At 55.8% G+C, this 23,703-nt stretch overlaps 1 protein-coding gene across 4 annotated transcripts in view; it reads left to right on the plus strand.

Annotated features, from left to right (window-relative positions):
- Positions 1-23,703, plus strand: part of STARD8 (StAR related lipid transfer domain containing 8) — a 64,571-nt gene that overhangs the window by 37,377 nt on the left and 3,491 nt on the right. For 3 of the 4 annotated variants that reach the window (XM_032996059.2, XM_032996062.2, XM_032996061.2), the window contains 9 exons: positions 12,065-12,136; positions 14,742-14,823; positions 17,766-17,829; positions 18,788-20,145; positions 21,302-21,475; positions 21,941-22,100; positions 22,435-22,633; positions 22,793-23,003; positions 23,247-23,361. In XM_032996059.2, the coding sequence (XP_032851950.1) occupies positions 12,065-12,136; positions 14,742-14,823; positions 17,766-17,829; positions 18,788-20,145; positions 21,302-21,475; positions 21,941-22,100; positions 22,435-22,633; positions 22,793-23,003; positions 23,247-23,361 (2,435 nt within the window). Of the gene's footprint in view, positions 1-999; positions 1,227-12,064; positions 12,137-14,741; positions 14,824-17,765; positions 17,830-18,787; positions 20,146-21,301; positions 21,476-21,940; positions 22,101-22,434; positions 22,634-22,792; positions 23,004-23,246; positions 23,362-23,703 lie in introns of those variants that run through there. The other variant, XM_032996060.2, reaches the window with a different exon arrangement.

The following is a 23,703-nucleotide window of genomic DNA, read 5'->3' on the forward strand; positions in this document are numbered from 1 at the left end:
CCCCTTCTATGCATTGGACCTACGATCTCCCCAGCCAGGTCCTGCTCAACTGAGAGGATCTCACAGTTCATTCTGTAAACAATTTATGCCAAAAGCACTGACTTGGGAAAGTGCAATTGCAGAGAATGTGCTTTTCATTATGGAGACTAATCCCATGTTAACCAGAGCTTCTCACTTGGACTGTGATATTTCCCTCAGCTTTGGTCTGCCTGAAAATGTTAGGCGAGTCCTGCCTGCATGAAGGGAGGGAGCACTCCCAGGGCAAGGCAAAGCACCGATGCCTTGAGTGCAGACCATGAATCTGTAGAAAATTAGGCAATTAAGTCTATGTATCTTGGGTATCAGGTGCTCTTGCTCTTGTCCCTGAATCATCTTTTTGAAAAGCTTGTGAGAGACTGGCAACTCCCATGGTTTGCAAAACAGAGAGAGAAGCCCTCAGCTGAGATTTAAGGTCAGTGATTTGACTAGACAATATCTGATGGGATGGGAAAGGGGGTTTTGGTGGTGTCCATTGCTCTCCTCCCTCCCGGCTTACTATGGGGCAGTGCCGTGCGCTCCCGGTTGGTCCCACTCCCAGCAAAAAGCCCTGTGGGTATTTTCACACTGGAGCATCGCCTCAGTACCCGATTTTTCCAGTCGCAGTTGAAAACCGCGACCCACTTGGCTGGAAAGGGGAACCCCCGCTGTGCGGGCTGCGGCCAGGCCAGGCCACCTTGGTGTCCCTCGCTGGCTGTGGGGGACGGGAACGCCCCCGGCCGCAGGAACGGCTGCTCGGGGGAAGCGAGTCCGTCCCGCCGCCCGGACAGGGCTCACGGAGAGCTGGAAGCAGCTCGGCAGCGTGCCGGCGTGCATGTGCGCTCTCGCTCTGGCTTCCTCGCGCGCTCCCCGCCTGCTCCCACCCCCGCTGTTTGAACAGCCCAACCCTTCGCACAGCCGGGGATGTCCTGTTTGCTTCTAACGAGGAATTAGATGGCTGCTCGGGCAGGCAGGGTCAATGAGGGCAGATTTTATTAGCTCAGTACAGTCGGCCTGCACGGAAAAATCGGCGATCTCCAGTTGTCTGCTTGCGGGAAGGTCTTTAGCCAAGAGGGCTCTTGCCTCCAGTGGCTGGTGCTGGGGTGGCTGAGGTTGGAGATCAAGGAGGCTGGTGGTCATGCTGATATTTTTTTCTGCATTTAATCCACGGTTTCCAATGAACAAAGCCAGGATTAACAACTTCTGCCATGGTGAGTGTGCTCGTGTCCCAGCTTTGTGTTTTCACCCTGTAGAAGGTTTCAGCCAGCAAACATGCTTTCACGGGGAGATGGGAAAGTCTGTAAAATGACCTTTTTTCTTGTCAGACATTTCTTGAAAACAGTGTTTCCTTTGCAGTGAGTCAGTTTGCTTTGGCTTTTATGCTGCAGGGTGAGGGAAAGGTTAGGAGTTGTAATTTGTTTTGTTGTTAAGCTTTTTTCTTTCTTTTCCTTTCTTGGAGAAACAGACCAGATTTGCCTTTACATTTTTTTTTTTTTTTTTTTTTTTTTCTCCTCTTTGAAATGATCTGTACCTTCTGCTGCTTGCTGGGACAGGGACTGTGGTTAGGTGTGTTGTGAGCCCTGAGTCCCGATGAAATAAGGCTCTGGTACTGAGGGTGCGGCTGTGTGTGATAGGAAGGAGAGGGGAAATGGATGCGACAAAGTACAGCCTGCTTTCAGTCTCATTGTGTGTGGCTTTTCTTTCAAGCCCTCCGCTCCCTGCTTAAGATGCAGCAGGCATAATAGATCTGCAGCCTTGTTAATATTTGGGCTTATTTCTCACAGCGTCAGCCAAGCTGGTGAAAGCACGGTGGCTGCGCAGCATGCCAGCTCCTCCTAACCTTCAGTTGTTTCCTGAGCCCAAGCCAAAACGTCTTTCCGTGAGCCTGACCCCCGCCTCCTGCCAGGCACTGAGTGTGGCCGGGGTGGCCGCTGGCAGTGGCCGGGAGCACGGCGGTGCCGGTGCCAGCCATGCCGTGGGACCGGGCATCGCCTGCCGACACCCTTACTTAAAGGCAGTTTTAAGGGGAAAGAAGGGTATGGGGAAGTGGGGGAGAGGGCTTCAAGGCTGCAATGGGGAAGGAAATGCCCCCGCCCGAGAGCCGCTGGCAGCTGGTGAGCGATGCCTGGGCCATGCTGGTGGGCACCGGGCACAGCAAAAGGGGCTGTGGTGTCTTCCCGAGCCCATCACGCTCTAGGTGGGAGAGACCCCGTGGGCAGGGTGTAAGTCCTGCCCCAGCACATGCAGACCTGCATTCACATGAGAAATGTTAATCGGCTGCTTTCTGAAACTTAGGTTTTGGGTTTTTTTTGGTTTTATGTCTTGATTTGTAGTCATCTCCGGAAGGTCTGCAGGGAGATGTCCCTGTCGGGGACGAGACTGCTGTGCAGACTGGGAGGGCCATAAATGAACCTCAAACATGCTGTTTGCAGGCTGAGGGGGTGGTATTGTGGTCATCTGCACTGTGGTGATTTTTGACACCCTGAATTTTGCAGGGATTCTTCTGACCTGGGCTGGGATTTTCACAAGTTTAACAATCAGCGTGTGCAGGCAGCTGTGCAGAAGCGCCAAGTGCCTTTGCTTGCACAGCTCCCTGCGGACCAGCTGCAGCAGCCTGTGCAGGGCCCAGACGATGTACCCAGTCTGACCATGGAAAACACCAGTGGGCTGCTGGTCGAGGGCGTGCTGTGGGCAGGCAGGAGGGGGTGGCTTTGGAGTCACGCTTCAGAGTCTGCAATAGGGGATTGATGAGGCAGATTATTACATAGAGCTGGAGAAATACTTGATTCTGGCTTATTTTTGTATCGTAGCCTTTAAAAAGGGAAGAAAAGACCCCTAAATCAACACTTTGTGCCTCTGCTGAGAAATTAGTGCGAGGATGCATTTCTGTACAGGGGTTGTGGCAGTGCCTGGCCATTGCCTCAGGCAGCCACTGGACCAGGTGTGACAGCTCTGGCTTTGGGCTCACCATCCCCAGGGGCTCGCGGGACTCCCACCAAAGGCCAGATGAGCTTGTGCATTCCTCATCTGGGATCTGGATGGGTTTATAATTCTGTACAACGTGGAGAAAGCTGCAGAAATACCATAAGGGAATGCTGCTCCATGGAGTTTCTCTGCTAACACACACTGGTGTTTCTTCTAAATAAGTTCATAAAAGTGAGGAGAAATTCCTTCACGTATTAAGCAAGTAGTTATTCTTCAGTACCTGAATTTAAAAGTAGAAAGAGCTGAGGATAGCTACTAAACATGTAATGCAGGAGAGAAACTGCAGCAGGTTGCATTGACTGGAGATGTGAATGTACATCAGCCCCGGATGCTGTGTTACAGAGTTGAGAGCCCTCTGAAAAGGCAAAAGCTGCTGCTGATTCTACTTTTTAGCAAAAATATTTTCACTTTTGTTTGCCTTGACCTCTCCTGGACTTTGGTGATGGCTTGTGTTGGGTCTCGCACTGCGTGTGGTGGAAGTGCTGTGGCAAAATCAGCACTGGGGTGCAGCTCTCTAGACTTTAACCTCAGAGTGTGTTGGAGGCAGGAGTATGCTCTAGGTGCATCATTTTTTCAGTGCTGGGTCTAACGCTCTTCCAGGCAGCAGAAAAAATGGACTCTCGTTGTTATCCATGTAAAGAAATGTGTGATGCAATCCCTCCTTATTGGGGAGGTGCTGTCTCTTCCAGGACCTGCCGTGGCTGAGGGATGCCGTGCCCCGGTGCTACCAAAGTGGTCAGGCGGGGAGCTCCAGCACTGCTGGCTGCCCTTGGAGGGACGGCGCCCACTAGTCCAAACAAAGTGCGTGTGAGACCTGTGGGATGATCAACAGGAAAACAACAGTGCCATTTTAGAAAGGGTGGGATACAGGATGGGCAAGACAGATTAATTTTCTTCAGCATCTGAGTAGCTGTTTTCACCTTGCTTCTCTTTTGGGTTTCCAACAGCAGAAATGAGAGCACTGAGCCACCACAGCCACCTGAACAACAGAAATATATATTCATATGACAACATATACTCAATAATTAATGGCTGGATCATTGGGAACTTTAAATATGAGGAAGGACAAGTCTGCTGTCTTCTTGGCATAGCGCACAGGCTGCTGCAGAAAAGGGTTACATGTTTAGGTACTTTCTGAGAAGAAACCACAGTATCTGATACAACCTGCAGTCTTTGGGAAGGCCGCCTAAGCAGCGCCAGGCTCTTTGTGAACACAGTAATTGTGTTTGGATGGGGCAGGTTGCCCTTTTCCCTGTGAACGGTTGCTCGCTGGCTGCAGGCACAGGGCTGTTGGAGCACAAAGGTGTGGAAGGGGGAACACAGGTGGACCTGCAGAGCTTTTTCTTTCAGCTCTTTGGGGTTGTACTGAGGTGTCTTGGGGTTCTTTGCTTGGTAGTGACCTGCAGACAGGTCCTGCTGCTGCAGTGCAGTGTCTCTTACCAGCATCACTTGTTCCTGCTGGGTGCTTCAGACATGCAAGCACCTTCTTTCTAACTCTTGCTTTTCCCTGTCCTGTGCCCATGGATGTGCATTTGTAGATACAGGCAGCTCATCAGACTAAATACCAGCCTGAAACCCAGGAAAGGAATAATGTAACTGATGCCAAAGAGAAGACAGTAACTTCACCACAAGTCGAGATCTAGGCAGAGGTGAGCCCTTGGCCATGCCGGCACTGATGGACCTTCTCAGGGTGGTGCATGGGGTGGGCTGGAGCCAGACTGTCTATCCCCTGAGCTTGCTTTGCCATTGCCTTCTTCAGACATGGAAACAGGGGTTCCTGCTGGGCTCCCTCCTCCCACGTGAGGGGCTTTGGTGCTGCACAGGAGGGGACGGGTTCCTGCCCTGCCTGTTGTTCCTTTGAGGTCAGAGCAGCTGCAGAAATGCAGGTGGAGGAGGCGAGGAGGATGGATCAGGGTCTTCACCTTCCTGGCCCTTTGTTTCTGTTCCTATGGGTGCCCTTTCCATTCCCTTGTTCCCACCAGACATCTGCTCCGCAGCTGCAGCACTCAAATGCAGGATGTTTAACCCCTGAGCCACCACAGTGCTCATGCTGCCAGGGGCAGTCTGGAGCCAAGGGCCAGGACGAGGTGTCCTGAGGTGGCCAAAGGTGCTGCAAGACTCTGAGGAGTGGGGATGCCTGTGAGGAGCTGGCACCTATAATGTTCTGTGGGACATCCCCACAGCAAATGCCTCAGCTGGCTTACGCACAGATCTGCCTTTGTCTGGTCTGCCGTGCTGTGCGTGACCTAAAACTGTGGAAAGGAGCAGCCACCAGCTCCAGAATGGCTGCATCATCCTTCCTCCTGCCTGTGATTGAGGGGCAGGGAGCAGCATTGCCTTCGTCTCAGTCTGTGTCTGCCACCCCACCGTGTCCTGCAGCCACGTCCAGTGGCCGGTGTGTCCAGCAGCCCAGCTGGCTTCTTCCCTCCAGCAGCTGGTGCACCTCATGCATCTTGAGCATGGATGTTGGTTGTTGAACCCTGCCTTGTTGAGTCTAAACACCCCAAGAGAGGAGGAAACCCTTAGTGACCGCAAAAGATGAACATTTGCTTCTCAAGAGGTGACTGTTAGGCTTTGTTGTCCCAGAGGAGTGAATACTGAAAGGAGAAAAGTTTTCTCCCCTTTCTAAAGTAAAGAAGGTAACAAATGTGTTTGCATTTTGCAAAGGTATGATGAAGCCTCATTCGTTTCGGGCTGATGTGGCTACTTCAGTGTTATCTTGCCATCTTTATTAAAGACAGCAAAGGCTGCAAACATGAATTGAAATCGCTCACAGTGATGTTTGTGAAAGTGATGGTGTTTTCCATGCAGGACGGACACAGCTTCTGTCTCAGGTGCCAGCCTGCAAGGAGAGAAGCTGCTTTTTGGCTGGCCTGATGCAGAGCCGAGCTCTAGCATTGCCCTGGGCTTCCTCATGGCCGTGGTCTTACAGTTGAGTTTCTGCACTGCAAAGCACAAGGTTATGCTTGCTTTGGGTACAAAGTGCTATGTTTTAACTTTATTTAGAACAGAATAAACCAGACATGAGACTACTGTTAGGCTCGTTTGCAGGAGAGGAAACTAAAGCTGTTGCATCCAGTAGATAACAGTGGTTACGTGCAACCCTGGAGCGGAACCAAGATGTGAGCGAGGCAGAGATAAGGTGGGGGGGACTGCTCTCTGGGGTGCTGCTGTGGTGCTGCCCGGTGCAGGCTCTGTGCACACCCCACCTACAGCCACCTCGGCCCCAGGCTGGGGTACACCTGTGGAGAGGAGCCGGTTTTGTTACCTGGAAACTTCCCTTTGACAATAGAGCAGCAGTTTGTCTGGCGTCCCAGGGCCCTTCCTTCCTCCCCGCTGCCCTAACCGAGGAGCTGCTGCCCAGGTGGGGTTTCCAGCCTTGCTGCCATCCGGGGTGCAGGGTGCTGGGCAGGATGGCTGTGTGCGTCTGCCAAAGGTGGGTACTTCCCAGGGGCGATGGGGAAGGGAGGGAGGGTCCCTGGCCGGCGGCTGGAGGGCAGCTGGGAGTGGAGGACCTCGGGGTGATGTTTGCGGGTGGTGCACGAGGTGACCCAGAAACCCAACAGCTTCGATCTCCCTGTGCCATGGGTGGCCACAGGGCTTCTTGCCCGGGTTGTACTGGCCGGTGCTTGGATACTGACACCCATGCAGATGCTGGCCAGCGATTTCTGCGCTACCTCTAGGATCGTTTTTACCCCCGGATTTCCCTCGTGCTCATCCTCACTGTGCACCAGCTGCATGGGATGTGGCTAGGGCGGTGGTGGGCTCTGGTACCCACCGGGGCTGGCGATACCCCCACAGTGCCATCACCCCCCTGTGCGGTGCCATCCCCGGGGGAGCAACACCCTTGGGAGCAGACAGGACATTTCGGCACTGGAGCTGGTGGAGGTATTTGAACGATTCCTTGTTGGTAATGTAGCAAGGAGCAGTACTCAAAACTTGTGAGACCTATTTACTGTGTGAAGGTTAATTATGGAAACCCACTGCATCTGGGAGAGTTTCCAACTGCATTTCTTGTTCCTATCTGCGCGCCCTGTCCGTGCTGGTGGCTTTGAAATCTCTGCGGTTTGCTGGATGGTGCTGGGAACTGGCTGGGCTGGAAGAAGGTAACTGGTATTTATTGGTGCTGAGTGCCAAACTGCGCGTGGACAGGGAATGCCCGTGTCTGTGTAAAACTCAGCATGACTGTTCTGCTCCGAAAGCCTGGGTCAGTGTGAGCAGTGACCTCAGCTGTGAGTCCAGCGACGAGTGCAGCCCTGGCACAGCGTGGGAGGCAGCGCAGGGGCTTCCTCCAGCACCTCTCCTAAGCACGCTGAAAGGGGAGAGGTACCTTCAGTCAGCACAGAGGGGTCTGGATTTAGCCCTCGAATGTGTTTGAGTGATGCCCAATTTAGAGGGGCGACACCGATTTCTCTGAACACAGTGCTGAGCGTCATAGCCAGAGTCAATTCCTGTTTCCCTGGCAAAGCCCCAGTACCTTCAGCAGCAGTAGGATATGCACTTCCCATGAGAAACTTGTTTCAGCTCCTCACTTTTTCAAGGAGTGAAGGCACATACCCCTGGTTTGGGAGATGTGTCAGGAGTTTCTATCATTTCTCTAAAAAGTAGGCGAGTACTTCTGTTTACAGACTGGGAAGGGAAGCTGAGCTCCGCTTCTGCATCATCATTGTTGTAGGCAACAGTTTATTTTAAGGCGGGATGGAAAGAAAACACACCAAAAAGAAAAGAGCATTCCCCCCGCTAGCACTGGAGTGTGATAGCCGGAGGCTGGGAGCTCCCGCCTGCATCTGCTGGGCAGCTGGTTTCACGACTTTCCATTAGGTAACGTATGGGCAATTTTACGATGTGGTTTTCTTTTCACACACTAATTAGCTGTGTGGGACTTTTTATGGGGAATTTGGAAACTTGCTGTGAGAAGCTGGGATGCTGGGGTGTGACTTCTCTTTTTTTTTTTATTTTTGATTTTTAAAGCAAAAGTGCAGAGCCGGGGTTCTGGGAAGTGGCTTTCCTGCCTGTAATTATGCTTGTCTCCGATGTTCCAGCTCACTTGTGTTAGAGCTTTTATTGCATCTCCTGGGCTTTTCCCCATCCACGGCTGCAGCCCAAAAAGGGAGAGGTGTCCAAACATCCCACGGCCAGGAGCCGTTCCTGTTGGAGCCACTGTGGACCTGCATAGGTCTTAGTGCTCGCCCGCCAGTGAGTTACATTCAGGGAAATGCCATGGTGCAGTGACTTTGCAGGATAACGACGGGGGGAATTTTACTGTTTTTATTCCACATTCATGTTAGTTTTCATCCTTTTCTTTCACTTTCACTAGCAAGATGAGAGCTTCTTCTCTTTCTTTGCTTTTGCTTTCCTCCCCTTGCCCCAGCATGCTGGGATTTGCTGGGGGGTCCAGGTTCCCAGTCTGTGTGGGGAACACCCGCCCGCAGTGCCCTCCCTTGCTCTGTAGCATTCCAGCTGGTGGAGCTGCCTCCACTGGGGTGTTTCTGATGGACTGCTTTGGCATTTGGGCCACAGCGTGTGCCCCTTCTTGGTTACGGGAGATGGGGAGAGTGGCTGTGGATGCCTTCTCCTTGGGAAATGCCACCCAGCCTCCTCAGCAGCTGTCAGAAAAAGGGAAGAGGCTTTGCCTGGAGAGGATTCTCTGGTGGCTCGTAGGGGCTGTGCACCATTGGGAGCTTTTACCAGCGAGTGCGTTGTTGTGGGTTTCCCCCCATGGGGATGTTTAGGTGCTTTACCAAGGGGTCTTCTCGCATGGAGAGCTTCTTCCGAAGTGGGAGACATAATGGGACCGCTCACCTACCTTCCCTGTCTGCATTCATGAAACTGGCTAGCAGCTTTGTGTGTGTGTGTATGTGTGTGTGTGTGTGTGTCTTTGCTCCTCTGTCAGATGCGGGTGAAGGTGGCTGGCAGGTCGGTGGTGGTACTGACAGCAGGGGTGATGCAAACCCACAGACAGAGAAGGCTTGTGCAAATCTTCTTAGAGACCCAGCTGAAAATACCACGCACCCACCAGCCCCTCTTCCCCTGCTGCAGTACTCTGTGAAAGCCCAGGTGGAAGCACTGCTGTCTTTTTGTGTCTCATCTTCATCTGCTGCTTGTTTCTGGGTGAGGAGCCGTAAAGTGCTGGGGGGAACCATGCACCCTGGTGTGTGGCTGGCACACGACTTGTGCCATTTCAGAGTGGCCCTGTGGCAGTGGGTGCCCATGTGCAGCTTCGTGGGATTTATCCTATTGTTTCTTAGGGAAGTGCAGGCTCTGTGCGTGTTTATGTGCCTGTCTGCTGGTTCTGCATGCCTGCTCCTCCTGCAATACAATTTGAATGGGATCATTTCCGCTATATTTAAACTACAGATCACAAAGATATTAAGTTGCTACAAGCTCATAAAAATCATTTGCTGACCAGAGGAGGCAAGGAGACCCTCTTCCCAGCCCTGCTGAGGAGTAGGTGTAGTGCGTGATGAATCTTTACTAGACATCAGATAATCCACACATCTGGGGATGCATCCCTGTTGAAAGCCCATGCCCATCGCTGCTGCTTGTGGCTTCTGTGCCCAGCATGGTTCTGCCTGGTATGAGGCAGCGGAGGGTCTCCAGGGAAACTCCCCAGGGGCTTAAGCTGGATTTCCAGCAGAGGCTGCGGACAGGTACTCATCCTGCCAGTGTCTGGTGCGGGGTTTGGGTCCCCTGCCACCTTGCCCTGGCAGCAGAGCTTCAGGGGAGGTGGCAGGGAGGGCTGGGGACATGACTTACAAGAGTTTACTACCCACCCGTGTGCTTGGCGGGAGTGTTTGCCTGCCCGTCCTTTCCTGCGCTTCCCTGGGAAAGCACATCTGTGGGAAGGGCGGGTGGGAGGAGGAAGCTGGCTTCTGGCTCCGTCTGGGACAGGGACACTTGGAAATCCTTTATTTGCCAGTGCTTCGATGTGGGGAGAGCTCCTGCTTGGGGTGGGCAGAGCCCCCCTGCCCTTGCTGGGCTTGTTCCCTGCTGCGTGGGACTCCGGTAGAGGGATGCAGGGCTCGCCGCAGTGGGTGAAGCCTGGAACCCAGCTCCAAAACGGGGCGAGGAGAGGTACGCTCCCCCCTTGCTGGGAAGAGGCGGTGGAGGGGAAGGAAATGTCGTGCTCTGACTCCTGGTTTCCACCGGGGCGATGGGCGGCCGAGCTCAGTCCTGCACGGGAGCATCCTGCTGCTCCCCAGCCTGGCGGGGCGGCCACGGCCACGCCGGGAGTCCCACAGCTCCTGCACGTCCCCCGGCCGGCTGAGCGGTGCCGATCAGCACCCCGGCCATGCTCTTCTACCGGCTCAGCCCCTCCACCCTCAGGGGTAAGCTCCTCACGCGGCTCTGCTTCTGGCTGCCCTTCCCTCCTCTGTCCTCTCTCGGGGGGGAGATGCCAGACCCATCCGTCCCTGGGGGCAGTGGGGGGTCAGGACATCATGGGGCAGGAGCGGGTTGGGAGGTTGGTGTTTCTGTTCTTGGCTGGGGGCACCCTGAGCTTCAGCTTCTGGCTGTGATGGCCCCATGGCCAGTGACTCCTTTGGGAGCAAAGGAGGAGCAGAATGGAGCAGGAGCAGGGGCAGGAGGAGGGTCTGGCAGGTCTGTTGGTGGGGGGGCTGTGGGAAATGCTCATCCTTGGACCCTGCCTGTCCTGTGGATGCGGGAGGAATCTGCTCCCTGGAGCTGTTGTGACCAAAACCAACTCACATGGACCACGAGTCTTGGTGCCCTCTTGGCTGGATTGTCACAGCTGCAGGGCACCTCCCCCCGTGGAGGTGCTGGGGTGCGTGGGAGGGATGCGGGGCTCCGTGAGGACTGCGCTGACCTGATGAAACTCCAGGATTGAGGTCTCCACTGGAGTTATGGGGTTTGAGCCCTGTAAAGGGCAGGAGGGGTCAGCCCCAGGGTTCTGACTGGGCTCATGGCATGGTTAAGGACAGCTGCACAGTCTGGACCCGGATGCAGGTGGTTATTCCAAAACTTCTTCCCAAAACTTCTGAAGTATTTGGATCTAGGGTTTTGGCTTGGTCCTGTCCTTAACTGAACTGCTTGTTTTGAGCTTTTTTTTTTTTCCCCTGCTGTAGCTTTGTAATTGGAAATGCAGCCAGAGCCCTTGGCTGTAGCTCTTGATGGATGGTGATGAAACCGGGGTGTTTCGCTGCAATCTGCTTTGGGTGGATCCTGCCTCAGTCCAGTCTGTGCTGGGTGGTGCCACTGGGAGAGATTGGCGAGATCCTGAAACTGTGTCGCATTTTCTACACTTTAGGTCAAATGTTTGTCACCATCAGAAGTATAAATCTTAGCAGACTGATGGACTGCTGACACCAAGCAGCAGCTTGCTTTGGCTGTGTGAGCTTTGGGCTGTTTTCCCTCAAGATCTGTAAAGTTGAGAAATTTCCCAGAAAATAGTGCTGGCTGTTGGATGGGCTCATCCAGGCGATAACTGGACCATGTGTGAGGGATGGGAACCAGCCAGGCAGGGGGGTGTAGAAAACCATTAGGGTTTTGGTGCCTGCCAGGATGAATGTCAGTTTGAAAGAAGAGGTGGGGTGGTCTGGGCTGGTGGGGAGGAGGAAGGAGAAGGGAACGTTTCTTTGGCAGGCTTTACTGGAGGATGTTTGCAAAAGTGACCAGCCCTAAGCTTTGATGAGCTCTGAACTAATAATTAAAAATAGAGATCTTCCTCTCTTGCCTGGCAAAGTACTGTATTTGGTTTGGTGGGTTCAGAAACTAAATGTTTCATTGAGAGGTTAAAACTGTGTCATGAGGCCCTATCACTCCTGTGTTACCTCCTCTTCTTTGCTTTGTGCTAGTGGGGCAGGTACAGCTGAGCAGTTTATGGTGCCTTGAGCAGAGATTCCCCTCTGTGCACGGGCACCGCTGCCCACCAGCACACCCTCGGTCTCCCTGGATCCTGTTTCTGCAGCCGGTCGTTTTCTCTATTTTGTGCACATAAAACACGGGCTCGGGCGCCGTGAGAGCTGGGGGGGGAGCAGGCAGCTGCTCTGGGGAGCATCACTGCTGCTGGGTGGGATGCTCAGGCTGGTTCTTTGCTTTCTTTCAGAAACTGAAGCCAAGAAAGCTTGCGACTGGCTGCGAGCAGCAGGATTCCCTCAGTATGCCCAGCTTTATGAAGGTGAGAGCTGCCTCCTCCTGCTGATCCCAGTCCCTGCTCTGTATGTGGTCTTGTGTCCTGTATCTCAACCAAACACCAAGGGTGGCTGCAGGAAGAGCTCACAAAGCTCTGGGGAGAGGAGAAGTTGGAGAGGATTGTTTACTAATTATATGATCATGTGTTAAAACTTTAAGCCCTCGGACTTGGCCATGGCCTGGAGGGCCAGCCATGCCATTAACTTTTCTGCATTCCTGAACTTTTCCCCTTCAGGCAGGGCTGCGAGGCGTCCCCGGGGCAGCCGCTCAGGCCGAGGGCAGGCAGGCGTTGGAGAGCCATCAGCTCTTTAGTAGTTCCGTGAGTGTTTGCAGAGGGTGGGAGCGCAGAGGCAGCCCGATGTCAGTAACGTGGAGAGTGAGCATTTCCTCCCACCCTCCCCGCTGACAGGCCGTGCAGGCTCCTGCCCTGCCACGATACGCCATTTGGCTGCAAGTTCTGCCCTTTCTGAGCACGCAGCAAGCTGTGCCCAGAGCAGACCACGTCCCCACGCTGCACGGCTCCCGGGGCGCAGGGGATGGGCAGGACCCCCCCCCCAACGGGCCCACTCCCACCTCCTCGGCCACGCACCCACGGGCGGTTTGCAGGGTCACTCTGGGTGGTGGGTCTCACCTCTGGCTCAGCTGTATTTACTTCAAACCCGTGGCGGGACTGCTGGTCCCTGCTGGGGGGGGCTGGTGCCGAGGAGCGGTGGCTGCAGCCGGCCCCGGCCGGCCGGGACAATAGCGGGAAGCTGGATCTCCGGCGGGCTGCAGCGATGGCTATTGTTCAGCTGGGGACTTCCACCGCCCCCCGCAACACATGTGCGGGAGCCACACTCTTGCCCCCCAGCTGATGGCTTTACAGGCTGCCTGTTTGCTTCTGGTTTCTATTTTAGGGGGACAGGCTCCTCGCGCGGCCACGTGCAAGGACGGGCCAGGTTCCTTTCCTGCAGGGGACACCCAGCCCCAGGTGTTGGCCCGCCGTAGTGCTTACAGCCCTGGGGCAGCGAGGAGCGGGTGCTGGGTGCTGGAGTCTATGAATAAACTGACCCTTTTTCCAGCCTCACTGAGCAAAACTTTCCACATCCTCTGAGTGTTTCATTCTGTTTTTCTCCCCAGCTGTCAGGGCTCAGTGTCCCCTTGGTAATTGCCCTCGGTAACTTCATTAACAGCTGGGCTTAGACACTTGTGGTTAATGGTCCAGGTCCTACAGAGCTGGTCCCAGCAGAGCTGTCTCGGAGGGCACAGAGATGAACAGGGAACTGGATGGAAGTCCTTGGGCACCTCTCCCCCCTCACCTCACTGGAAAGAGCCCCAAAACTCTGGGTGTGTGCTGCCTCTGGGTGCCCCTCCAGGTACTGCCCTGAGGCCAGTGAATGTATCTGCCTGTGGAGACCCAGCCCACAGACTTTGAGGTGTGGTGGGGGATTGAGCGAGATGCTAGATCTACTGTACCACCATATCGGTACAGCTTTCTTGCCCCTGCGGGACCTCTTAGCAGCTTTGATCTCTCCCCAGGAAGCTGAGAGGCTTTCTTGGCCCTGGGGGGATCAGTGGGAGAGGGGAGTCATTGATAAGCTATCAATGCATGTGTAATGTAATTGCCTTATGGGACACCAAGATGTCTCTTGGGCAGTGTTAGGGAGGTGGGTACCCTCTAAAAGCCATCATGAGGTGCTAAGGGGAGAAGCTGAGGGTGTCCCTATGCCCCCTGCAGTGTGTGCAGCCAGCACCCCCGAGGAGGGGCAGCTCCAGATGTACTCAGCTGGGAGCAGAGCTGTGTGGTGGTACCTGCCTGGGTGTGTGAAAGTGCTGCAAAGGGCTGATGTTTATTTCTGAATCAGCTCATCTCACTGAATTCTAAAGCCAGCCCAGCCTTTCCTGTGAGCTTTTAACTCTCCTGGGCATGCCAAGGTCCCCGGTGCAGTGACCGAGTTGCTTGTCCTGTGAGGGGGAAACTGTCTGAGGAGGAGGCAGTGTGAGGGGTATCTGTTGCATGACACTGATCCCCTCCCAGTGTCTGGGCTGCCGAAAGCCCTCCTGCTCCCAGCCCAGTGGGGTTTGTTTTCATCCCTCTCCTCTGCCTGACTCATCCCTCCCACCTCTGCACTCAGCTTGCACTCACTGCCACGGCACCAGGGCATCACTGGCTTTTCCACACCTGCTCCCTCTGCGTCTTGCTCTTGCTCTTTGCTGGCTCCTTCCATGGACGCTGGGCAAAAAGTGATACCTCAGGAGGAACCGCTGCCGGGAGCTCGGGTCAAGTCCTGCCTGCAGAAAGCTGCCTCCTGGATGGCTCAGCAGGACTGTGCCTCTCTGTAGGTTCTCCTCCTGTTGTCACGGGTGGCAGCTCCCACTGGCAATGCGATGCACCAACCTTCCCAGCTTCTTCTGACCAGTAGCCATGGCCCAGGAGACTGCCACACCTTTTCCCCTCCCTGTTCTCCCACTTCCCCAGTTCTCCATCCTCAGTGTCTCTCCCCTTGCTCCTCGCAGCATCCCCTCCTCCCACGCTCACCGCTGGCCCTTGTGCCTGATGGAGCAGCTGGCTCGCAAGCAGCTGCTGATTTTCCTTTTGCTTTCCTCCCCAGACTCATTGTTCCCTCTCGACATCGGCGCTGTGAAGAAGGACCACAGCTTCCTGGATCAGGACTCCCTCAAATCCCTGTGCAGGTAATGCTCCCTCGCTCCCCTTCATGGCCACAGGCAGTGAAGCCACCACAGGATCGGGCCCCAAGTGAGAGCTCGGGGCAGCTGCCCATGATCCCTGGGGCTGACGGGGTGGTGGGTGCTGTGGGGCACCTGCCTTGCACCCCAGCTGTGGCTCAGAGCCTGCTCGGCACTGCTGCTCCCTCTTCAACAAGGAGTCTGGATGTTTTAGTCTTTCGAATTGGACAGAATTGTTGGCTGTTGGGTGATGCCAAGGAAACGCCAGCGGTTTTGGTTTGCACATACAGAGCTCCTGGAGAACAGAACCATTTCCCAGGAATAATTCTCTTTGTGTGACTTTTGGGCTGTGTTTTAATTTCACACTTGGGTAACTCTGGCCTGTAGAGCTCGATTAGAAATGGATTAGTGAGGGCTGAACTGTCAAACTGAGCAGAGGTGCAAAGACTCAGTTCTGCTGTCCCCTCAGCCCACGCTCTCCCTTTCCATCTCTGGCTGCCCTGGGTGGCACCTCGTGGGCTGTGGTGCCCAGGGGAGGAAGCTGTGTCTGCCTGGGGTGCGTTTTACATGGTTTTATTTTGCAAGGGTGCTTCATAACATCTCTGAGAACAAAACAGTTTGGAAACCACGTCTCTGCATCAGAATTAAGGGGTCTTGCTTGGCTGTTGGCGTAAGGCAGATTCAGGTCAAAGTGCCTGGGGATGAAATTGTGTCCGCAGACAGAGTTTCACTCAGTCATCGGGCATGTGCCGCCTGTGAAATGGGAAAACACGCAGCGAGGGTCTTGCTGAGCAGTGGTGCAGTGCAAGGGGCTACACGGAAGTCACACGCTGCTAATTAGCACTCTGCGTGGGTCATTAGGAGCTGCGGGTGCTCGCAGTGGGGCTTTGGGGTGTGCTGTGATTTGCTTTGTGCAGCAGAAGTCTGTGCTGGGGGGTCCCTCCTCTTCCCAGGAACAACCGCTCTGTCGGCGGCTCTGCCCAGGGATTTCTGCGTTCACGGGTGCTTGCTGGCTTCGTGTGACGTTAGTCACCCCGGTGCCTGGCAACGCAGCCCTGCTGTACGTTTTCCACTAGGACACGCTACTCCTTGCAGCAGCAGGGCTGAAAATAGCTCTGGGAGATGCCACCAGTGTGTTGCTGCAGGGAGGCGGCGTGTGTTGCAGGCGGGAACTCGCCCAGCGCTGCCGAGTGTGAGCAAGAGCTAACACCCAAAAAAAGGGACCCCCCCCTTAGCCCCAGCGTCCGTCTGTCTGGACAGGCTGTGTGTTGCTTTGGGGGTGACTCAGCCTTGCCTTGTTTTCTGGGCCACATCATCACACCCATGCCCCCACGCTGACTCCATACCAAGAAATGAGTGCTGCCTCTCGCTGTCCCTCCCACGCACGCTGCTGCCAGACAGAACAGAGAAGGGATGGGAAAAGGGTCTGTTACTGATTTGTTTTCCCAACAGAGAGGCTGCTGTGCCAGGCAGGAGGGGACCCCCTGCACTGCTTCCCAGGAGTTTGGTGAACTCCTGTTTTACCCTCCCAGTGGTGGCAGTGAGTGACAAGGCGTCTCTAACCGTCCCACCCTGTCTGAGCTTTTGAGTCCTTTTGTCATCACCTGGCCAGTTGCAGGAGCTGCTGAGATTGTTTTGCTCTAATAACCCGGGGCAGGTCATCCCTACCCACTCGTGGGACTGGTGCGTCTGGGTGGGTCTGTAGGGCTTGGATGTCCCCGGCCCCCTCCAGCTGTTTCTGGGGTCCCTGAGGTGTCCTCATGCAGAGTTTGCCTAAAAAAAAGTTGTAGAAGGACACTGGAAAATGCAGCTCTTCCAAGAAAATGAACCCCCTGGACATGTTCTCTTCCTTCCTAGCACACGCGTGCTTCCATCTCACTCCCTCTGCCAGATTTTGTGCATTTAATCTGGCCACAGAATGTGCTACAGGACCATGGTCTCAGCTGGGGGGTTTCAGTGGGATTGCAAAAGTGCCATTAGTAAAATTTTTGGTAATATGTCCCAGAGGTGTGTTTTTTGGCTGTGCAGACATGGTATTTGAATACTGAAACAAAAGCGCCTGTAGTAGCATTCATGAAGGTGCTAATTAAAGTGAATTAATTGGAGATTACAAAAAAGAAAAAAATAGAAAACAGGACTTGAAGCTGTAGGCTACAAAAAGATGAAGGGCCTGGCTGGGGGTCAACCCTGCTCCACGGGTGCCTGACAGCTGTGCTTAAGGGGATGGGTGTCCCCAAACCCACAGGGGCTTTGCCCTCAGATATAGCAGAAACAGCCCAGTCAGCCCTTTCGGGGGGAGGCTGCTCCTCCATGAGCAGTGGGGTGCGGGTCACGGCTGTCCCCCACAGCCGTCAGTGGGGCTAGCTCATGGCCAAGGCAAACCCTCAGCACGTGGAGGGAGTCAGGATGCTCGACAAATGTGGCCTGAGAGGTGGCCAGCACCCATGTGGCCCCAGCTGCGGGTGTGGGAGGGCAAACACTGGGTGCTGGGGTGGCTGCAGGTGTCGAGGCACGGCCAGAACATCCCAGTGCCAGCGTGGAGGGAGCCGAGTGCCGCTCCGGTGGCCACGCTTGCAAAATCCCCGCTGGCACACAGCCAGGGGCTTGTGCCACTCGAGCGCTTCAGCGATTTCAGCCTCTTGGCCGCGATGCCCAAGGTGTGTGTGACTGGGTGCCTGGGCTGGTGTTGGAGGTGCAGGGTGCCTGCGGAGCTCTGCGGGCAGGGGTGCAGCTTGGGGTGCTGTGCTCCTCTGGGAGCAGGTTTGGAGCTGTGCTGGGCTCCGTGTGTCCCGCTGATCCCTGGAGCCACAGCTGCTGGGTGGCAGGTGACAGTGCCCAACAAGGGCTCTAAGATAGAAACAGAAAAAAAAAAAAAAAAAAGAAAAAGCAAGCAGTGTGACCCCAGCAGTGTCCAGGACCAGGGTAAAGCCTCTCTTGGTTTCTTGCAGGAGGCTGATGACCCTGAACACATGTGCCTCCATGAAGCTGGAAGTCCACTTTCAGCGTAAACAGGTATGTCCTGGGTATTCCAGGGCAGGCGAGGGGCTGAGGGGCGTGGGGGAATGTGTGTGCACTGGTGGGGCAGCAATCCTGTGTTCAGGAACAACACAGGGATGCTTCAGGACTGCCCCTGGGCACACAGCAGCACCCAGCATTGCCCGGTCATTTGTTTTGCTGTTTCCCAGGGAGGATGTGGCTCTAGAGGTGCCTGGCTGAATTAGTGAGCCCCTGTTTTTTTCCTGTGCCCCTGCACCTCTCCAAGGCTCTGGCAGGAACAGTCAAACCGCAGGAGTTGTTGCGCCTGGGCTGGGACAGCTGTGGTGGTCTGTGCAGGGCTGCATGCCTGCAACCTGCAGCATCACCCTCGGGGTCTCTGCTGAGCTGGGCTTGGAGACCCCTCGCAGCATGTCTGCAGGAGAAAGCCTGACCCCAAAGGGAACCAGCCCCTGTGTCACAAACAACAATTAATATTGCCATATTAATAACAAGAGCTTTTATATTTCCTTGAATGAATAATACATTTAAAATGCACGCCAGCTTGGTGTTTAGCATATGGAAATCATTACTGGGTGTATCCCTGCTTGTTCTGTCTGCCCTTATTTTGGCTTGGGAAAAGATGCTGCCCTGCATCCCTCACTGCACTTCTGTGTGTGGCTGGGGGGTTGCCGGGAGGCTCTGCAGGGGTGTCCTGACTGCCCGTGAGGTATCCAGAGGTAGCCTGGAAGCAGCACCTTCCCTTCCCTGGTGCAGTATGGCAAAAGAATGCCTCGTCGCTCTGGGAGCCCTCTGTTGCTGAAGGGGACTGGAGCTGGTTTAAGGGGATGTGCACGCTGCTTTCTTTCCCGGCTGGGGCCATGTTGGTGGCTGTGGCCTCCTCTGGAGTGCTTGTCCTGGGAAAGTGGGGTGGGGAACATGCCAGTCCTCCGTGGCTCCCTCTGACTGATCGTCCCCTCTTCTTAACCATTCACAGAATGAAGACTCTGAGGAGGAAGACCTGTGCGCCATCAGTGACCGGTGGGCTTTTCAGAGGGACAGCAAGAGGTGGTCCCGGGTGGGGTCCGTTGATGTCCTCTCCCAGGGCTCCGAGGTCCTGAGCTCTACCATGCGGCTGGCGTCCAGCCGGGAGAGCGTCCTCACGGACCTCAGCACCAACCCGGAGGCCGCGTCCCTGCACAGCAGCAGCAGCACGGGCGGCACGCTGGGCATTGGGGTCCCACCGCCTGACCCCCCGTCCCCCCTCCGCGCCGTCACCGCCTCCAGCCACAGCTTGAGTGAGCACTCCTTGCCAGAACAGCCCTCCAACCGCGGCGAGGGCTCCAAGGAGAAACCAAAGAAACGACGGTCTCGCAGCTTCCTGAAGAGGATCGAGTCCCTCCGAAGGAAGGACAAAGAGAAAGCCAGCCTAGACGAGAAGGTGGCCCCACATGGCAGCATCACAGCCACACCAGGATGGGGCTCCCTGAAGACTAATGGGGACCTTGCAGTGACCAAGGCCAACTTCTCTAAAAGAGGGATATCTGCTTCTTTCCATGGCAAAAAACATTTCTTCTCGGTATCGTACAGGACTAACCGCTTGCTGGGCTCAGGTGGGAGCAAGGTCAGCTCTGACCCAAAACGTAGCGGAGTCTACCTGGAGGACTACGAAACGGCCGTGGCAGCCAGCGGTGACTGGGCTTCTGGAGAGTGCCAGCACCGGCAGGCACGGCGGAGGGACTGCTTGGTTTACATCCCCCAGGACCACAAGCCAGGCACCTTCCCCAAATCCCTCTCCATCGAGAGCTTGTGTCCCTTGGGCGGCAGCTCCTTGACCCACTGGAAATCGGGGAATGCACCCGTAGGGCTGGGGGGGGGTGGCGGGGGTGGCAGCAGCAGCAGTGTGGAGGGCTCATCCTCCCCGCAGGGCTTCGCCTGCCGCCGCCGGCGGGGCTCCTGCAGCTCCCTGGGCAGCCGGGTCAGCGTGTACGACAACGTGCCGGAGTTCGGCAGCAGCGAGGATTTCTGCAAGGAGGACAGGGAGGTGACCTACGAGAACCTCGACGACATACTGCAGCACATGTGGGGGCTGCAGCAGAAGGTGAATCTCTGGTATAAAGCTATCTCCCCTGACCTGGCTGGGGAGGAGGGGGGCGAGGAGGAGGAAGAGGGGGAGGAGTCGGACTCGGGAGGGGAACCCTCCAACCTGCACTTCGAAGAGCGGTCCATGTCGGATGTTGGCACCTCTGCCAGTGACTTTGACAGCACGGGCAACTCCCTCAACGAGGCCGAAGAGATCGAGATGCGGGAGCGCCGGGACTCGGGGGTGGGAGCATCGCTCACCAGGCCCTGCAGGTAAGCGGGGGTGGGTCTGTGTCCTCCTCCCCGCCACCAGGCCTGGCGAGGGCTCGGTCTTGGGGGCCAGCACAAGCCTGTCCCCCCACCCCATGGGTGCTCTGCAGCCCGTGGCTCAGGGGGAGCAGCAATGGAGCCGTTGCTGGAGGGGTGCTGGCTGGTGCCCTGCAAACGCTGGCTTGATGATGACCCTGTCCCCCGTGGGGAGGAGTGGGGTGGCGGGAGGGACTTTGCGATGGACCAGGGTGGTGGGGTGGTAGGGCAGGGGGAGCACAGCATGGGCCACTGGTGCACTCTGCTGGCTGCATCCCACTGCTGCCTGCACTGCTGCCTGCTGTGTACAGACTGCCCCCTCTCTGCCTGCACAGGCCTGTAATTGAATCGTTTTTCATTTACTAATAACAGGTCCAAATGAAGGAGGCACTTGCTTCCAACGTACTAGTGCTCCCTTGTGCTTTCCCCAAGAAAACACCAGCTGTTGCTGAATTCTGTGACATTTCCTAGCCCCTACCAGGCTGATGCTGAAGGGTGATGTGCCTGCAGGCAGGCATGGAGCAGGGTATAGAGGAGTGGAGTTTTTCATTAGCTGGGAATATCCCTTGTGCCCTTCTGGGCTTGAGGATGCACCGGAGCAGCACGGGCTTAGGAAAGGTTTTAGCAGGCTCCCAAGAGAGCATTACCTTATTGGGGTGTCTTTTCTTCTAGAGAAAGCAGGTGTTGGAGATGTCCCCTTTGGCGTAGCACTGCTCTGCATGGTGGTCCTGTAGGCACATGTCACTCTGAGCACCTGAACTCTCCTCTGGTCTCCTGGTGGGGCTGTAGCCCCCCACAGCCCCTGGGTGCTGGCATGGGTGCAGTGAGCCTGAGGTGTCAGGGGAGAGGATGCTGGTTGTTTCAGAGGAAGCTGGGTGAGGGACCAGTCCTTTGAGTCAAGAGAAAGCATGTCTCATGCTCTCCTTTGCACCCTCTCACAATGGGTTTGTGAGCACCAAGGGGGAGGAAGCAGCATTGGGGACACTGGGGGTGGCATTGGGACCCCTGGGCTCAGCCCAGCTACCCCTGTGCCCACACCTTCCCCCAAAGCAGCGGGTGCCATGGGGCAGGGAAGGGCCCTTCCCTGGGGTCGCCAGCTCTCACCGCCAGCCTTTCCCGGCAGAAAGTTGCGTTGGCACAGTTTCCAGAACTCGCACCGGCCCAGCCTGAACTCTGCCTCCCTGGAGATCAACCGCCAGTCCTCTGCCCAGCTAAACCTGCTCCAGAAGTGCTCCCTGCTCCGTCTCACAGCCATCATGGAGAAGTACTCGGTGCCCCACAAGCAGGCCTGGACGTGGTGAGCTGGTGGGGAGGGGGACTGGGCTGGGGCCACTGTGGTGGGAGCTGCCTCCCAGCCTGAGTTCCATAGCCTGGGGCAGCTTCCGTGTGTGAGGATCATGGAGAGAGTGGGGAAAAAGCTAAAACAAAAGTCGGCTTTGCATGGCTGTGGGTATCCTTGCAAGCGTGAGCTGGGGACTGACGCCTGGTCTCCCAGCATCATCTGCATCCAGGAGGGCTGCAGGCATTTGTGGGGCATTAAAAATGCTGCAGCAGTGTAAGAGCAGGACAGTGGTTTCCTTTTGTAGCCAAATATTAAAGCATTTTGACTTAATAAAAGGTGTTGCAGTTCCTGCTTGAAAGCTTATATTCAAAACATGGCAGAAGTGTGTGTATGTGTGTGTTCTCTGGGGTCCTGCTCCCCTCTGCACGGTGGTGCTGAGGGAGCTGTCCTTGCACTATGTCTGTCTGTCCCACCCCGCAGGACTGTGCCCAAGTTCATGAAGCGGAGTAAAGTCCCCGACTACAGGGACAAGATGGTCTTTGGGGTGCCACCCATCATCAACGTGCAGCGGACGGGGCAGCCCCTGCCCCAGAGCATCCAGCAGGCAATGCGCTACATCCGCAGCCAGTGCCTGGACCAGGTGAGGACGTGGCTGCCGGCCGGCTCTGAGCCTGCTGCCACGACGCAGTGCTCTGATTTGGGGAAAAAAATAGCTCGCAGGGGTGCTTTTTGTTTGCCTCTTGTGGTGCCTGGCAGTGATGAAGTGGGAGGGCGAAGGGGGGAAGACTGTAGGAACTCCACACCCACCAGTGTCTCCTTGGACATCCCTCCCATTCAAGGTTCTCCTCTGGGTTGCAGGGGAGTGAGGTCTTTGGGCAAGGGGCTTCCTTTCCTGTCCCATGGGATTCCAGCTGGATGCCTGCCAGGGCAGTGCCTGCTCTGCGCTCGAGCACCAACCCGCTCTTCCCTGGCAGGTTGGCATTTTCCGAAAGTCAGGGGTGAAGTCCCGGATTCAGGCGCTCCGGCACATGAATGAAACCAGCCCCGACAATGTCAACTATGACGGGCAGTCGGCGTATGATGTGGCTGACCTGCTGAAGCAGTATTTCCGCGACCTGCCGGAGCCCATCTTCACCAGCAAGCTGACAGACACCTTCCTGCAGATCTACCAGTGTAAGCACTGGGCTGGGCTGGTCACCCCGGGGCTGGGGACAAAGTTGAGCTCTCCCAGGGAGGAGGCATCTCCCCATTCATTTGAACAGAGGTGATGGAGACGGGCGGTGGCCCACAGCGATGGATCCTCTGACCACCAGATTTGCCCTGTGCTTGCAGTTGTGTCAAAGGAGCAGCGGCTGCAGGCGGTGCAGGCGGCCGTTATCCTCATGCCAGATGAGAACCGGGAGGTGCTGCAGACCCTGCTCTACTTCCTAAGTGACATCGCCTCGGCAGAGGAGAACCAGATGACAGCCGGGAACCTGGCTGTGTGCCTGGCCCCCTCCATTTTCCACCTCAATGTGTCCAAGAAGGAAAGTACCTCGCCAAGGTAAGGGTTGGACTAGCTCTGACATCCCCAGCCTTCCTGCAGCCCCTGTCTCCCCATCATCCCTTCCCTGCCCATCCTGGGAGGAGCCCACTCAACCAGGGCAAGGCGTGGTAGGAACGTGCATGCTCTCGCACAGCCCCCCCGTTGCTCTGCTTTGCAACATGGGGGTCCCCTGTGGGGCAATGAGGGGCTAGAGGTGGGTGGGATGCTCACCTGGTCCCAGCGATGTCTGCTCCCCTGCAGGGTGATACATAAGAGGGGCACCATGGGGAAGCCTGACCAGAAGGACCTCAACGAGAACATGGCTGCAACACAGGGGCTCTCCCACATGATCACCGACTGCAAGAAGCTCTTCCAGGTGGGTGGCTGCGGTGTGTCCAGCCTGGCGTTGCCCTCCCTGAGTGCTGCCAGCAGGAGATGCGACCTCACCCGTGGGGTTCTGGTACTGTGGACTGTGTGGGGCAAGATAAGGGCACCCATCTTTCAGTGGGGCAGCTGCTGCTGGTCTGTCAGCCCCAGGAGGAAAGCCTAGCTGCATCTCAAGGTGGGTCACAAGCTGCAGGACATATGTCCAGGGAGGCTGTGTCTGTCCTCCCCTGCTCCTTGGTGGGATGAAGAGTTATGGTTTTCTAGCTGCCCAGGACCACTGACAAAGTCCACGTAGGATCCTTCTGGATTTCTGAAGATCTGTATGCTCTTG

This window comes from Tyto alba, unplaced genomic scaffold (genome assembly GCF_018691265.1).
Source record: "Tyto alba isolate M040663 unplaced genomic scaffold, T.alba_DEE_v4.0 Super-Scaffold_5, whole genome shotgun sequence".
NCBI classification, from domain to species: Eukaryota; Metazoa; Chordata; class Aves; order Strigiformes; family Tytonidae; genus Tyto; species Tyto alba.